The sequence below is a fragment of the Salmo trutta genome, chromosome 12, assembly GCF_901001165.1.
Source record: "Salmo trutta chromosome 12, fSalTru1.1, whole genome shotgun sequence".
Classification (NCBI taxonomy): Eukaryota; Metazoa; Chordata; class Actinopteri; order Salmoniformes; family Salmonidae; genus Salmo; species Salmo trutta.
The window spans coordinates 72,049,538-72,066,428 of record NC_042968.1 but is presented as its reverse complement, the minus strand read 5'-3'; the positions used below and the strand labels follow the sequence as shown (position 1 = coordinate 72,066,428).

General features: G+C 45.2%; 1 protein-coding gene across 2 annotated transcripts in view; it reads left to right on the top strand.

Moving 5' to 3' along the window:
• Positions 1 to 16,462, top strand: part of LOC115204095 (G-protein-signaling modulator 1) — a 58,643-nt gene extending 42,181 nt beyond the window's left edge. For both annotated transcript variants that reach the window (XM_029769404.1, XM_029769405.1), the window contains exons 12-14: positions 14,577 to 14,739; positions 14,960 to 15,165; positions 15,419 to 16,462. In XM_029769404.1, coding sequence (XP_029625264.1) covers positions 14,577 to 14,739; positions 14,960 to 15,165; positions 15,419 to 15,607 — 558 coding nt within the window. In that variant the 3' untranslated portion in view covers positions 15,608 to 16,462. The remainder of the gene's footprint in view (positions 1 to 14,576; positions 14,740 to 14,959; positions 15,166 to 15,418) is intronic.
• Positions 16,463 to 16,891: the final 429 nt, after the last annotated feature.

Below are 16,891 nucleotides of genomic sequence, written 5' to 3'. Positions count from 1 at the left end.
ATACCTTCCAACAGGACAATGACCCGAAGTACACAGCCAAGACAACGCAGGAGTGGCTTTAGGTCAAGTCTCTGAATGTTCTTAAGTGGCCCAGCTAGAGCCCGGACTTGAACCCGATCGAACATCTCTACAGAGACCTGAAAGTAGCTATGCCGCAACGCTCCCCATCCAACCTGACAGATCTTGAAAGGATCTGCAGAGAAGAATGGGAGAACTCCCCAAATACAGGTGTGCAAAGCTTGTAGCATCATACCAAAGAAGACTCGAGGCTGTAATTGCTGCCAAAGGTGCTTCAACAAAGTACTGAGTAAAGGGTCTGAATGCTTATGTAAATTTGATATTTCCATTTGTTATTTTTAATATATGTGCAAAATATTCTAAAAACCTGTTTTTGCCTTGTCATTATGTGTAAATGAGGGGGAAAAACAACTTAATCCATTTTAGGAAAAAGGTTGTAACGGAACAAAATGTGGAAAAAGTCAAGGGGTCTGAATACTTTCTGAATGCACTGTATAACTTCACTTCCTCATTATATCCCTGCCTAACAACAACATGCACCTGGTGTTTACTAGTCATGTTGATTTAATTGATCTTCATTTATTTAATTGATCTCTTAACCTGGAGAATATACCAGAGGAAATTAGAATAGTCAAACTCATCCCTATGTCAGCTCCACTAAAAGGCATCAGTTACAAAGACTGTTTTCAATGTGTAGCCTAGCTCTATAATGGGCTCAGAGATACAATTGCTTGAAGTGTGTTAGCGTTAGGAGATGGTAGCGATAGCACCTCTGAGTAGCTTGTATCTCCTTAAAGCCTCTAATTACATCTGACACTTTCCTCCTAGTATCAAAGTGTTTTACTGAAAGGCATTATCTACCGATTCTAGCTTCCGTTTCCTCTCTGCGTTTTAGGAATGGCAGCCTTTTAAAAAATCAATGGAAGCTAACCTGACGGATAAAATGAAATAAATGTGATTAGCGCACTGAAGCTGGTGGTCAGGAAGACGCTTCTGAAGCTTATAGGGTCCTTGCATCTTTGCACCTTTAGTCTGAGATTTACATCATGATTATAGGGGCAAGGGAAAGTGCCATAGGTGCGACATTATGTGATTTAATGAGGGTTAATGGACAATCTAGATCTCCAGGTTAATTCCTGGTAGAGACAGGAGTGCTCTGTCTGATGGCGTCAGAAGAAATCAGCATCCAGGAATAACACAAAGTAAACCTGCAGGCCTTTCTGACTGCTCTAGATTGTTCACAACAATATTCCTTTGTGCTTCCGTTATCCTTAGGACATCCTCAGCCAGCGTCAGCCAAAGCGGTTGTGCTTTGCTGTCACTTGGCATCTGAGGCGGCCAACCATGCGTCCCGGTTCTGTGATGCTGTTAATTGTTGCAATCAGTGGCTTGCCATGGAAAAGAGCGAGGAAGTCATTGTATGAAGGAAGCCTGTTATTTAATGACTGACTAAAATAGCGGTTGTGCAATTGGAGGTTGATATGGAGACAAAGTGGACTTCCTCTGGCTAATCTTTCTCTTCTCCAGAAATAAGGTCAATAAAAATGGTATTTGAACTTTGGTCCATTTTTTCACACCAGGTCACAAGTCGTTCTTCAAAAAATCAAATGCGAATTGAAAGGGTTCGTGTTACAGTCTGGTTTTTCTCTGGATTTTGTTTTCGGTTGGTTCTGTTTGGGTGTGGCGCACACAGATTAGAATATTTTTCTTTGGTGGAGTTTAACGGTGGTTGGCATCCAATATGTTGCATTATCACCCCCAACTGAACTATGGTATAAATTCATTACACTTTGGGAAACGAAACAAATATATAAATAAATAAAGCTGAAATAAATCATTCTCTCTACTATTATTCTGACATTTCACATTCTTAAAATAAAGTGGTGATCCTAAAACAGGGAATTTCTAAACTTCCGACTTCAACTGTATATATGTATGTGTGTATATATGTACAGTTGAAGTCGGAAGTTTACATACACCTTAGCCAAATACTTTTAAACTCAGTTTTTCACAATTCCTGACATTTAATCCCAGTAAATATTCCCTGTTTTAGGTCAGTTAAGATCACCACTTTATTTTAAGGATATGAAATGTCAGAATAATAGTAGAGAGAATGATTTATTTCAGCTTTTATTTCTTTCATCACATTCCCAGTGGGTCAGAAGTTTACATACACTCAATTAGTATTTGGTAGCATTGCCTTAAACAATTTAAACTTGGGTCAAACGTTTCAGGTGGCCTTCCACAAGCTTCCCACAATATGTTGGGTGAATTTTGGCCCATTCCTCCTGACAGAGCTGGTGTAACTGAATCAGGTTTGTAGGCCTCCTTGCTTGCACACACTTTTTCAGTTCTGCCCACAGATTTTCTATAGGATTGAGGTCAGGGCTTTGTGATGGCCACTCCAATACCTTGACTTTGTTGTCCTTAAGCCATTTTGCCACAACTTTGGAAGTATGCTTGGGGTCGTTGTCCATTTGGAAGACTCATTTGCGACCAAGCTTTAACTTCCTGATTGATGTCCTGATTGCTTTAATATATCCACATGATTTTCCTCCCTCATGATGCCATCTATTTTGTGAAGTGCACCAGTCCCTCCTGCAGCAAAGCACCCCCACAACATGATGCTGCCACCTACGTGCTTCACGGTTGGGATGGTGTTCTTCGGCTTGCAAGCCTCCCCCTTTTTCCTCCAAACATATCGATGGTCATTATGGCCAAACAGTTATATTTTTGTTCATCAGAGCAGAGGACATTTCTCCAAAAAGTACGATCTTTGTCCCCATGTGCAGTTGCAAACTGTAGTCTGGCTTTTTTTATGGTGGTTTTGGAGCACTGGCTTTTTCCTTGCTGAGCAGCCTTTCAGGATATGTTGATATAGGACTCGTTTTACTGTGGGTATATATACTTTTGTACCTGTTTCCTCCAGCATCTTCACATGGTCCTTTGCTGTTGTTCTGGGATTGATTTGCACTTTTCGCACCAAAGTACGTTCATCTCTAGGAGACAGAACGCTTCTCCTTCCTGAGCGGTGTGACGGCTGCGTGGTCCCATGGTGTTTCTACTTGAGTACTATTGTTTGTACAGATGAACGTGGTACCTTCAGGCATTTGGAAATTGCTCCCAAGGACATTGCTCCCATTGCTACAAAAAAAACATTTTAGAAGTCTTGGCTGATTTTCTTTTGATTGTCCCATGATGTCAAGCAACAAGGCACTGAGTTTGAAGGTAGGCCTTGAAATACATCCACAGGTACACCTCCAATTGACTCAAATGATGTCAATTAGCCTATCAGAAGCTTCTAAAGCCATGACATCTTTTTCTGGAATTGAATTGGCTGTTTATTAGCACAGTCAACTTAGTGTATGTAAACGTCTGACCCACTGGAATTGTGATACAGTGAATTATAAGTGAAATAATCTGTCTGTAAACAATTGTTGGAAAACTTATTTGTGTCATGCACAAAGTAGATGTCCTAACCAACTTGCCAAAACTATAGGTTGTTAACAAGACATTTGTTGAGTGCTTGAAAAACGAGTTTTAGTGACTCCAACCTAAGTGTATGCAAACTTCCGACTTCAACTGTATGTATGTATGTGTGTGTGTGTGTGTGTGTGTCCTTTTTTTTTACCCTACCCTCATTAAAACCCACCACCTTATTCCACTTCTTTATGCCTATTTGATTCTACCCCAGGCCTGAGAGGACTGGACACTACCACTAACACACCCTGTAACTCTTCTGAAGTTAAATCTTATATCCCCAAGTACTTTTCTGCAGCTACCACTACGACATCTATTTTCTGTGACTTATGTTCCAGCTCAGCTACAGTTGATAACCAACGCAAAGAAGCCAACCTTACTGAAACATATATCACTCATTGGCCTATCCCTCTGTTCTGGAACAGATCTACTATTCACAGGGATCCTCTCAGAATCCCTCACCCTTGATCCACCCTCCTACTTTCTTCACTGTTTCAGAATACGACATCTTCTGCACTACTTTGACCCTGGCCACCTCAACCTGCCTCTCTCGTACCGGACAACTCTGATCCCCAGCAACATGGGCACCCATACAGTTGACAATGTTTTCCACCAAAACTACACATTCCTCTGTTCCATGTCCTCCTGCACACTTCCCACACCTTGGAATCTCCCTCCTACACACTGCTGCAACATGCCCATAAACGTGACACCTGTAACACTGCAGTGGATTCGGCACAAAACCTCTAACAGCATAACTCGTATATCTTACCATTACTTTGTCAGGTAAAGACCCTGAATCAAAGCTCAAAAGAACAGACTGTGTCACCTCTGTTTCACCACACTCACCACCGGATCTGCATCACACCAAACAGCGAGCGTCACAAACTCCAGGAATCAAGGGTTGCTACCTACATTAATGAGCACAAGGTTATCTAGCTTTAGAAAGCTGCAGTCCTTGCAGATGAGTATGAGTTTGTGTTGCCATAAAAATACCTTCAAACAGGGCACAAAGTACTAATATCCCTACACAAAAAAACTATCCAGAGAAGTAATCTCTCATTACAAGGTTTCTGTCTTTTCCACCAGTACCCAGAGACAAGGATGGACAGAACTGGTTATCCGTATTTGCCAGTTTGGCATTACTGTCATGAGAAAAGCCATATTTGTCTCTGTGTCCTAAGTTGAAACAGAACATTTTGAGAGAAAAAGCTTTCTTCTTGTGGGAGCCCTCCAGCCCATTAAGTCTCTGGTTGGGACTGGTTTATCTACTAAACAAGATCAGATTTGAATGAACCCTTTGTTTCAGAAGGGTTTGTATCTCTGCAGAGTGGTGATGCTGTTAAACAGCCAATCAAGATACTGGGAGACACTGGGGCCGCCCAGTCCTTCATTTTGTTTGACACTTCAGCAACTGGTGACAGTGTGTTGGTTCAAGGCATGGAGATGGGTTGCAGATGGGTTGCTTGTAAAATGTGGAACTCAAGTCTGATCTTGTTTCTGCTCGCGTGGTCGTTAGAGTGAAGCCTACCCTACCTGTGAAGGGAGTCTTGTTGATTTTAGGCAATGATTTGGCTGGAGGGAAAGTTGTGCTGAATTCTGTTGTTTGTTAGGTGCCAGAGTAGAGGAACCTGATGGGTTATCAGAGAAATACACTAGAGTGTTCCTAGCTGGTGCTTTTACACGTGCTATGTCTAAGAAGATTGCTGAGAGCAAGTCTAGTTTTGAGGAGGATGTCAGTAGTCTCACAATGTTTGATCTGTCTGAAACATTTCTGTGTGGTCCTGACTTTGTAGCCTGGTCTCAGTGACTAGACGTAACATAGTAAATGTTATCCGGGACACAGAAATATTATATGCTCTGTTTGGTATGTTTACTTAAGGCATAAAGGAAAGTAGGGTGGTTGGTCGGGGTGCATGGGTGGGAGTATAACGAGAACATCTAGCAACCCTGGGCAACCCAGAATCTCATCACGGACAACTTTCGCATTTTAGCTAATAAGCAACTTTTCAACTACTTAGCATGTTAGCTGACCCTAACCTTAAACTGAGTAACATATTGAATGTTTTACAAATTGGTAACATTTTGGACGTTTTTCAAATTTGTAACATATAATACTAACTGTAATTCATAACATCAAATGTGAATTGGCTGATGGTCATCCACAAATTAATACATACCACACGAAATGTAACATATCATACTAAATTGAGTGTTCAGAATAATACGAAAGGTTGGATTTTGGTAGAACTCCAAAGGTGAGCGAGTTGGTAGGACCTCTGAAAAGAGAGGGGGTCCTTACAGTTGACACTTCAATGTTTAGGAAGCAGCTGATTGCTGAACAGAGAAAATATGCTTCCCTCTCCCTTCTTTTTGCAGAGATACTGTGCATCCAGAGGATGAGTTTGATGAAGTTTGTGAGGGTTACTTTGACAAAGATGACATTATGAGGTGAGAAAATAGCATTCCCACGACACTTTTAGTCAAGGCTACAGGCCCCGGTGTATCTCAAATTGTCATTCAAGTTACACTCTGACAAGAGATACTGTACTTATGAGGGTAGTATTGCAGGCCATCTTGGGGTCAAGATGTATGTACTTCTTCTGGCCTGGTCTGAAACAGGATGTTGTGGCTTACTGTAGATCCTGTTGCGTCTGTCAACATGTCAGAGTGAAATTGCCACGGCAACCTAGGAAAGGTAGTGGGTCAAAGAAAAGTCTGACCATTCATGGCAAAAGTGGAGGCCATTATTAAGCTTCCTGTGCCAACTTCTCGCCAGGAACTGTGCAGATTATTGGGAATGACTGGCTATTACTGGGGATTTTGCAAGAACTTTGGCCAAGTTGTTGCCCACTTTTCATTGGAGCCCAGACTGTCAGGCAGCATTTGAGAAGACAAAGACACTTTGGTCTCTGCACCAGCGCCAGCTGCTCCGGATTTCCATTGTCCATTTGCTTAGTACACAGATGCCAGTGATGTAGGAGCATGTGCTGTGCTCCTACAGAAAGACGATGGCGATGTCGAGCACCCCGTGGGGTAATTTTCAAAGAAATTGGCCTCATTTCATAAACACGGCTCCACCATCGAAAAGGAGACCATTGCTTTGCTACTGGCTCTTCAGCACTTCTAGGTTAATGTGTTGGTCTCTGCCTCTCTTGTAGTCTATACCAATCATAATCGTCTCGTATTCCTGCAGAGGGTTCTACAAATCGCAGACTCCTTCGCTGGAGTCTGATGTTGCAGGAATTTCCCCTTGAAATCTGACATGTCCGTGGTAAGGACAACTTGGTGGCTGATTTGTCTTTCAAGGGTGGGCGGTCAATAACATTTTTGTGTTCTGTGTTTAGCCAGTGACTAGACCTGGTACACATTTTGTTTTGATTTCACATTTCAGCCGTATTGGAGATTTAGTTTTGGTTTGGTTGGGCTCATCCCGAGGGAATAGGGACAATAGAAAAATAAACATTTTCCCTCTGTTTTCAAGAACTTGAGTACACAGCTGATATTTAAGAGCTGCTGACCCAGTGCTTCGGTGGGCAAAAGAGATGATAGGAGAGCAACACCATTCGTTAGCTCTTCCACTTCAAGTTGTCAGAACAAAGGTGGCGAGGGGGAGGGAGGTGGCGAGGGGGAGGGAGGTGGCGAGGGGGAGGGAGGTGGCGAGGGGAAGGGAGGTGGCAAGGGGAAGAGGTGGAGAGGGGGCGAGGGGAAGAGAGAGAGGGCGTTGGAGCACGAGGGAGGTGGAGCTCGAGGGAGGGAGTTGGCGAGGGAGAGAAAGGGAGTGGCCGAGAGAGAGGGGGAGAGAGGGAGGGGGAGGTGGCGAGGGAGGGGGCAGGGGAGAGGGGGAGAGAAAGGGAGGGGGCGAGAGAGTGAGGGAGTTGGCGAGGGAGAGAAAAGGGGGGTGGCGAGGGAGAGAAAGGGAGGTGGCGAGGGAGAGAAAGGGGGGGGTGAGGGCGAAGGAGAGGGAGGGAGGTGGCGAGGGAGGGTGCGGGGGAGGGAGGGGGGGAGGAAGGGAGGTGGCGAGGGGAAGAGAGAGAGGGAGGGGAAGTGGGAGAGGGAGGGAGGGGGAGAGAAAGGGAGGGGGCGAGGGGGAGAGAGAGGGAGGTGGCGAGGGAGAGGGAGGTGGCAGGGGAGAGGGGGAGAGAAAGGGAGGGGGCGAGAGAGTGAGGAAGTTGGCGAGGGAGAGAAGGGGGGTGGCGAGGGAGAGAAAGGGGGATGGCGAGGGAGAGAAAGGGGGATGGTGAGGGAGAGAGAGCGAGGGTGGTGGCGAAGGAGAGGGAGGGAGGTGGCGAGGGAGGGTGCGGGGCAGAGAAAGGGAGGGGTTGAGGGAGGTGGGGAGGGAGGGGGAGGGAGGGAGGTGGCGAGGGGAAGAGAGAGAGGGAGGGAGGTGGCGAGAGGAAGTGGGAGAGGGAGGGAGGGAGGTGGAGAGGGGGAGAGAAAGGGAAGGCGAGAGGGTGAGGGAGGTGTCGAGGGAGGGAGGGAGGGAGGGAGGGGGTGAGAGAGTGAGTGAGAGGGAGGGAGATGGGGAGGGAGAGCAGGAGGTGGAGAGCGGAGGTGGTGAGAGGGAGGGAGGTGGCGAGGGAGGGAAGTGGCGAGGGAGAGCATGAGGTGGCGAGGGGAAGAGAGCAAGAGGGAGGGAGTTGGCGAGAGAGAGGGAGGGAGGTGGCGAGAGGGAGGGAGAGAGGGAGGTGGCAAAGGAGATAAAGGGAGGGAGGTAGAGGGAGGCAGGTGGCAAGGGAGAGAAAGGGAGGGAGATAGAAAGGGAGCTAGGGAGAGAAAGGGAGGGGAGAAAGGGAGGGGAGAGAGAGGGAGGGAGGTCGCGAGGGAGAGAAAGGTTGGGAGTGAGGGAGATGGCAAGGGAGGGGGAGAGGGAGAAAGAGAAAGGGAGGGCGAGAGGGAGACAGAGGGGGGAGGTAGAGGGAGAGAGAGGGAGGTGGCGAGGGGAAGAGGTGGTGAGGGGGAGAAAGGGAGGGAGGTGGCAAGAGGGAGGGAGTTGGCGAGAGGGGGGGAGGTGGCGAGGGAGAGCAGGAGGTGGTGAGGGGAAGAGGGAGGGAGATGGATGGAGAGGGGGCGAGAGGGAGGGGGAGTGGGAGGTGGCGAGGGAGAGCGGGAAGTGGCGAGGGGGAGAGGGAGAGCGGGAGGTGTCGAGGGAGAGGGAAAGCGGGAGATGGCGAGGGCGAGAGAGAGGGAGGGAGGTGGCGAGGGGAAGAGAGAGAGAGAGAGGGAGGGAGATGGGGAGGGGGAGAAAAGGAGAGCGAGAGAGGAAGGAGATGGAGGGAGGTAGGAAGAGAGGGGGGAGGAGGTGGGGGGAGGGAGTGGGCGAGAGGGAGTGGGCGAGGGAGGGAGGTAAGAAGAGAGGGGGGAGGAGGTGGGGGGAGGGAGTGGGCGAGAGGGAGTGGGCGAGGGAGGGAGGTAGGGAGAGAGGGAGGTAGGGGAGAGGGAGGTATGGGGAGAGGGAGGGAGGTGGCGAGGGGAAGAGAGAGGGAGGTGGCGAGGGGATGAGACATGGGAGAGAGAGAGGGAGGTGGTGAGGGGAAGAGAGAGAGGGGGAGGTGGCGAGGGAAAGAGAGAGAGAGGGAGGTGGTGAGGGGGAGAGAGAGAGGGAGATGGTGAGGGGAAGAGAGAGAGAAGTGGCGAGGGAAAGAGAGGGAAGGGTGCAAAGGAGGAGAGTGGTGGGGGGAAGAGAGGGGAGTGAGTCAGGCGTGTGGAGAGTGAGGGAAGGGGAGTGCGCTCGGAGAGAGAGAAAGGGAAAGATTGGAAAGAGAGGTGCTTGTGTGGTAAGTCACTTCATACTCTTTATCTAAATGATTGTTTGATGGATGATAGTGTTGCTATCTAACTAGTCTCTAAGTTTTGGCTGTTAGCCTAAATGTCTGTTTTTCTTGCTTTGCCAGAGAGTCAGACACATTTTGTGGCAATTAAATGCATTTATAATGCCCAGTAAAGCGAACCTTTGAAGTGTAGTCTAATTTTGGTATGAAGTTTTCACAAGAAAGTTGCTGCTGAAAATGTGACCGCCTATAGCAACATCACTGTTGTATCGCACTACTGAACATTCTAGTCTCTGACCTGATTCTGGTTATCTTGTTCACTGTGTTGCCCTTTATCTATATCACGCTGTACCAAGTTGAGTCTTAAAGGTTTTCAATTATCAACGCAAATGTTTAGTCAATCTAATTATCAACCAGAACGTAATGGGATTGTACGTTATGTGTATCCTGTTCTATTTGTTTGGCGATAATGCTTGGTGTTGATTGTGTCATAATGGTGTGTCATTATGGTATGACGTCCAGGGGGATAATGACACCATCAGCCATTACTGATCCATGGTGTGTCCTATGGTTTACCGCCTTTGATGTCTACCATTAACCTACCAAGGCATTTATCATCAACATGGAGGCAGGATCATACGTCAATGCAGAGAATCATGTTCATTTATCCTGAGGGTGGAAATTGGAGATGGCTATACTGTGGTACTGGGATGTTGATGCTTAGAGGATCCTGGATTATTTATGTGTACTGTATATAGAGGTTGTGCTATGTTTGACCCAAATAAACAAAAGTGATGTAAATAGTGATGAATAATCATATTTACATTGGAATTAGCGTGTTATAACAGTATACATTATTTGTAACATATTCATCAACATATTAACACTGAGGTGTTGATAGCTTTGAAAGGTCTAGTTTTGTTATTCATGTTAAATTTTAAGTGGGAAAGAAAGGAGGTTTATTTTTACATTATGTCAGGTGACGGATTGAGCAACCTTGAAGATCTAGGCCAAGGTATATACCCTCGGTAGGGCATTCTCAGCACCGAGGGACATAATTGGTCAGATTGTGAGAACACTGTTATGTGCTGTTCCAGGCAGTATCAAAGGCATTTTGTGTCCAAAGTGCTATGAAAAGATTAAGAACAACTCAAACAACAACAACTTGATTTTTAATGCTACACACAGATCACCAAAATAATGTAGAGGCAGTGCTGAAAAAAGTACTCAATTGTCATAGTTGAAGTAAAGATACCTTAATAGAAAATAACTCAAGTAAAAGTCAGTAACCCAGTAAAATGCTACTTGAGTAAAAGTCTAAACGTTTTTGGTTAAGTATCAAAAGTAAATGGAACTGCTAAAATGTTCTTAAGTATCAAAAGTAAAAGTAAAATAAATTAACATTCCTTATATTAAGCAAACCAGACAGTAGAATTTTCCAGGGGGCACACTCAGACATAATTTACAAACGAAGCATTTGTGTTAAATGAGTCCGCAAGTACAGATGCAGTAGGGATGACCAGCAATGTTTTCTTGATATGTGTGTGTGAATTGGACCATTTTCCTGTCAGAATGTAATGAGTACTTTTGGGTGTCAGGGAAAATATATGGAGTAAAAAGTACATTATTTTCTTTAGGAATGTTGTAAAGTAATATTTGCCAAAAATATAAACTCAGCGAAAAAATAAATGTCCTTCACTGTCAACTGCGTGTATTTTCAGCAAACTTAAAATGTGTAAATATTTGTATGAATATAAGATTCAACAACTGAGACACAAACTGAACAAGTTCCACAGACATGTGACTAACCGAAATGTAATAATGTGTCCCTGAACAAAGGGGGGGGGGGTCAAAATCAAAAGTAACTGTCAGTATCTGGTGTGGCCACCAGCTGCATTAAGTACTGCAGTGCATCTCCTCCTCATGGACTGCACTAGATTTGCCTGTTCTTGCTGTGAGATGTTACCCCACTCTTCCACCAAGGCACCTGCAAGTTCCCGGACATTTCTGGGGGGAATGGCCCTAGCCCTCACCCTCCGATCCAACAGGTCCCTGACGTGCTCAATGGGATTGAGATCCGGGCCCTTCGCTGGCCATGGCAGAACACGGACATTCCTGTCTTGCAGGAAATCATGCACAGAACGAGATGTATGGCTGGTGGCATTGTCATGCTGGAGGGTCATGTCAGGATGAGCCTGCAGGAAGGGTACCACATGAGGGAGGAGGATGTCTTCCCTGTAAAGCACAGCGTTGAGATTGCATGCAATGACAACAAGCTCAGTCCGATGATGCTGTGACACACCGCACCAGACCATGACGGACCCTCCACCTCCAAATCGATCCCACTCCAGAGTACAGGCCTCGGTGTAACGCTCATTCCTTTGACGATATACGCAAATCCGACCATCACCCCTGGTTAGACAAAGACCGTGACTCGTCAGTGAAGAGCACTTTTTGCCAGTCCTGTCTGGCCCAGCAACGGTCAGGGCATGGACTCTACAAGGTGTCAAGTGTTCCAAAGGGATGCTGGGCAATGTTTCCCACAGTTGTTAAGTTGGCTGGATGTCCTTCGGGTGGCGGACCATTCTTGATACACACAGGAAACTGCAGAGTTGCAGTTTTTGACACAAACCGGTGCGCCTGGCACCACTACTATACCCCGTTCAAAGGCACTTCAATCTTTTGTCTTGCTCATTCACCTTCTGAATGGCACACATGCACAATCCATGTCTCAATTGTCTTAAGGCTTAAAAATGTAATTCAGATTTTTTTGTCACTGGCCTACACAAAATACCCCATAATGTCAAAGTTGAATTATGTTTTTAGAAATCTGTACAAATTAATTAAAAATGAAAAGCTAAAGTGTCTTGAGTCAGTACTGTAGGTATTCAACCCCTTTGTTATGGCAAACCTAAATAAGTTCAGGAGTAAAAATTGGCTTAAGTTACATAAGTTGCATGGACTCACACTGTGATTTTCTAATGCCTACCTCATATCTGTATGCCATACATACAATTATCTGTAAGGTCCCTCAGTCGAGCAGTGAATTTCAAACACAGATTCAACAACAAAAATCAGGGAGGTTTTCTAATGCCTCGCAAAGAAGGACAAATATTGTCAGAAGAGTGAAAATAAAAAAGCAGACATTGAATATCCTTTTAAGCATGGTGAAGTTGTTAACTACACTTTGGATGGTGTATCAATACAACCAGTCACTACACAGATGCAGGTGTCCATCCTAACTCAGTTGCCGCAGAGAAAGGCACTGAAGTAAAACTGCAATGAATGTGTCAAAGAAATGCACTTTATGTCCTGAATAAAAAGCATTATGTAAAGGGAAAATGTAACACAACACATCACTGAGTACCATTCTTCATATATAAAAAGAAACTGAATAGAGCTAAGCTCAGGCTAAATCCTAGAGGAAAATCTGGTTGTCTACTTTCCAACAGACACTAGGAGACAAATTCACCTTTCAGCAGGACAATAACCTAAAACACAAGGCCAAATATACACTTCAGTTGTTTACCAAGAAGGCAGTGAATGTTCTGGAGTGGCCGAGTTACAATTTTGACTTAAATCTGCTTGAAAATCTATTGCAAGACCTGTAAGGGGTTGTATAGAAATGATCAACAACCAATTTGACAGAGCTTGAAGGTATTTTGAAAATAATAATGGGAAAATGTTGTGCAATCCAGGTGTGGAAAGCTCTTAGAGACTTACCCAGAAAGACTCACAGCTGTAATCGCTGCCAAAGGTGCTTCTTAGAAATACAGATATCTATCTAATCTATCTATCTACACTACATGACCAAAAGTATGTGGACACCTGCTCGTCCAACATCTCATTCCAAAGTCATGGGCATTAATATGGGAGTTGGTCCCCCTTTGCTTATAAACAGGCTCCACTCTTCTGGGAAGGCTTTCCACTAGATGTTGGAAGATTTTTGCAAGGACTTGCTTCCATTCAGCAACAAGAGCATTAGTGAGGTCAGGCACTGATGTTGGGCTATTAGTCCAGCGATGTGGTTGCGGTCAGGGCTCTGTGCAGTCCAGTCAAGTTCTTCTACACCGATCTCAATAAACCATTTCTGTATGGACTTCACTTTGTGCAAAGGGGCATTGTCATACTGAAACAGGAGAGGGCCTTCCCAAAACTGTTGCCACAAAGTTGGGATCACAGAATTGTCTAGAATGTCAATTTATGCTGTAGCGTTAAGCTTTCCCTTCACTGGAACTAAGGGGCCTAACCCGAACCATGAAAAACAGTCCCAGACCATTATTCCTCCTCCACCAAACTTTACAGTTGGCACTATGCATTGTGTCAGGTAGCATTCTCCTGGCATCCGCCAAACCCAGATTCGTCTGTCGGACTGCCAGATGGTGAAGCGTGAATCATCACTGCAGAGAACGCGTTTCCACTGCCCCAGAGTCATTGCACATGGTGATCTTAGGCTTGTGTGCGGCTGCTCGGCCATGGAAACCCATTGCATTAGGCTCCCAACAAATAGTGCTTGTGCTGACGTTGCTTCCAGAGGCAGTTTGGAACTTGGTAGTGAGTGTTACAACCGTGGACAGACAATTTTATATGCGCTAAGTGCTTCAGCACTTGGTGGTCCCGTTCTGTGAGCTTGTGTGGCCTACCACTTCGAGGCTGAGCCGTTGTTGCTCCTACACATTTCCACTTCACAATAATTGCACTTACTGTTGACTGGGGCAGCTCTAGCAGGGCAGACATTTGACGAACTGACTTGTTGGAAAGGTGGCATCCTATGACGGTGCCACGTTGAAAGTCACTAAGCTTTTCAGTAAGGCCATTGTACTATGAATGTTTGTCTATGGAGATTGCATGGCGGTATACATTTGTCAGCAACGGGTGTGGCTGAAATCAATCTCTCATCTGAGAAGGAGACCGTGATCTCAGCTTGACTTGCTGTTTAAATAAAATCCAGAACACTATTCACCCCAAACCAGGTATCCTCTTATACCATTTTTTTAAATGTAATCTTTATTTAACTAGGCAAGTTAGTTAAGAGCAAATTCTTATATACAATTATGGCCTAGGAGCAGTGGGTTAATTGCCTTGTTCAGGGGCAGAACGACAGATTTTTACCTTGTCAGCTCAGGGATTCGATCTAGCAACCTTTAGGTAACTGGCCCAATGCTCTAACCACTAGGCTACCTGCCGCCTCACAAGCCAAACATGAACCACATAAAAAGGATATAAGAGACAATTGGGTCAGTGTGTGTGGGATGAAAGGTTGTGCTGCCTCTTCTATCACTTAGCGTCCATGTCTCTCTGTTTCAGAAGCTAAGTCGTGACCCCTCTGATGAGGACTGCTTCTTCGACCTCCTCAGCAAGTTTCAGAGCAGCCGCATGGATGACCAGCGCTGCCACCTTGACGACCCGAACATAGAGAATGGAGAAAACGGCGAGAATGGAGGGGCTGTCTCTCTTAATGAAATGCTAGGTAGGTTAGTGAATTAGTGCTGTGCAGTCTAAAGCTAGAGGATCCCTGATACTACTTGGGAATTCCATTACTTCCATTAACTTCCTTTGATGTCAATGCATGACTCAATGCATCACTCAAAGCACACATTGCTGGACATCTCTAGTCAGAAATGTGTGGCATTGATTTTTTGGGGGTCAATTACAGTAAATGAATATAATCCAACTCCCTTTTCTCTCAGATCCAGCGCTCATCACCTCGCCCCAGACAGAGGAGCTGTTTGACCTGATCGTCAGCTCCCAGAGCCGTCGCCTGGATGACCAGCGGGTCAGCGTCAGCAACCTGCCCGGCCTCAGGATCACCCATAACAACCTGGGCCACCTGTGTGTTGACACAGACCCCCAGGAGCCCAGCGATGACTTCTTCAACATGCTCGTCAAGTGCCAGGTAAGGCCATGTCTCACTGCCTCAGCATCTCTATGGGTTGAATCTTAACCTTAGATCTGTGCTAATAACTTTCATTTTTGTGTTGAGTCTGAGAGTCTCCCATTGACATCCATCAATGCGTAATTTAGGTAAAAGACCCAAATATTTGTGCTCATCTCAGGTTATGCAGGATTCATAAATTGCAGCACTCATGAATTGCAATTTTAGATGTCTGTCTCTCACTGTCTATCTCACTCTCATGGTGTAAACCAAGTCCTCCAGGATTGATGACCAGCGGTGCTCCCCACCAGAAGGGGGCCCCCGGGCTCCCACGGTGCCTGACGAGGACTTCTTCAGTCTGATCCAGAGAGCACAGGCCAAGCGCATGGACGAGCAGCGGGTCCACCTCCCCTCAGATGAACAGGACGGGCCCGACTCCGACCCATCCGGGGACTCCAGCTAGGGGCCCAAGCAATCAGCCCTGGGGGCAGGGTTTGAGACTGCGACCATTTAACTTGGCAATGCAAAACCAACTTTAAATTGGTCGCTAGGGTGTCAGTGAAAATGTTTTGCTTGTCATCTTAGTTTTTGGTTCACAATTAGCTTTTTTTCTATTATCAAGATTTATTCTAACAGCAGTGGGCAGCAACAATGGGTATGCAAACCAGGTATTCAAAAGTTTAGTCCGGAGTCTTGGTTGAATCTTTGATGTGCAATTCAGTCATCATGCACTGTTTGAATGAACGTGTCTAAAGGCTTTCCTAAAAAACCTTCCCAATTAAATGTTGACTGGAAAGTAGGACTACCTGACAGAATGTGGGGAGGCAGGTAGCCTAGTGTTTAGAGCGTTGGACTAGTAACCGAAAGGTTGCAAGATCAAATCCCCGAGTTGACAAGGTAAAAATATGTCGTTCTGCCCCTGAACAAGGCAATTAACCCACTGTTCCTAGGCCGTCATTGTGAATAAGAATTTGTTCTTAACTGACTTGCCTAGTTAAATAAAGGTAAAAAAAAAAGATATCATAATGATTTGTATCAATCGCAGAGCATTTTTCGCTAACTGTCAGTGTAGCCTACACTGTACATTGCACAGTACAAAAACACTGCTAGGCAATTTAATTAAATGCAACTTAATTCTCCAGTTATTTTTTTTTTATTGTTCCCAGACCTTAAATGTGGTCTCCTGATGTGGTTTAAGCATTGTTGTGGACTTAAAACATCCAAGTTGTTGTAGTTTTCCTATACAAAAAGTGTGATTTTGACAGTGAAAACCTGGATTTAACAAGGAAAACTATTAAATTAAACCGGCAAAACTGAAGTTACCAAAACTGATTTTATAGGGCTCTACACCTGTAGACTGACTGTTCAAAATCGCTAACACTAACCAGGTTTCCATCCATATGTGAGTAAAGTACATGTCGAATAAGACATTTCACGACAGGCCAAATGTAAACAGCTAATATATCGGTAAGCTTTCCAAATATTGACAAAACAAAATAAGCTACACAAGGTGTGATCTTTTTGTGTCTGTAAAATGAATTATGTGAGAAATGGCGGTGGAAACGCCTTTATGCACAAATATTGATCATCATATCAAAGTAAACTTGGAGTCACGTGATGATATGTTGTGGGGTTCTCCCACTACAACTTGGGAAACCATGCAGTTTATTAGGCTACAGATGAAATAGCTTATGGGCTGGTGAAAGTGTACGGTAATGAGCTTGATGCTCCTATACAATACATATCG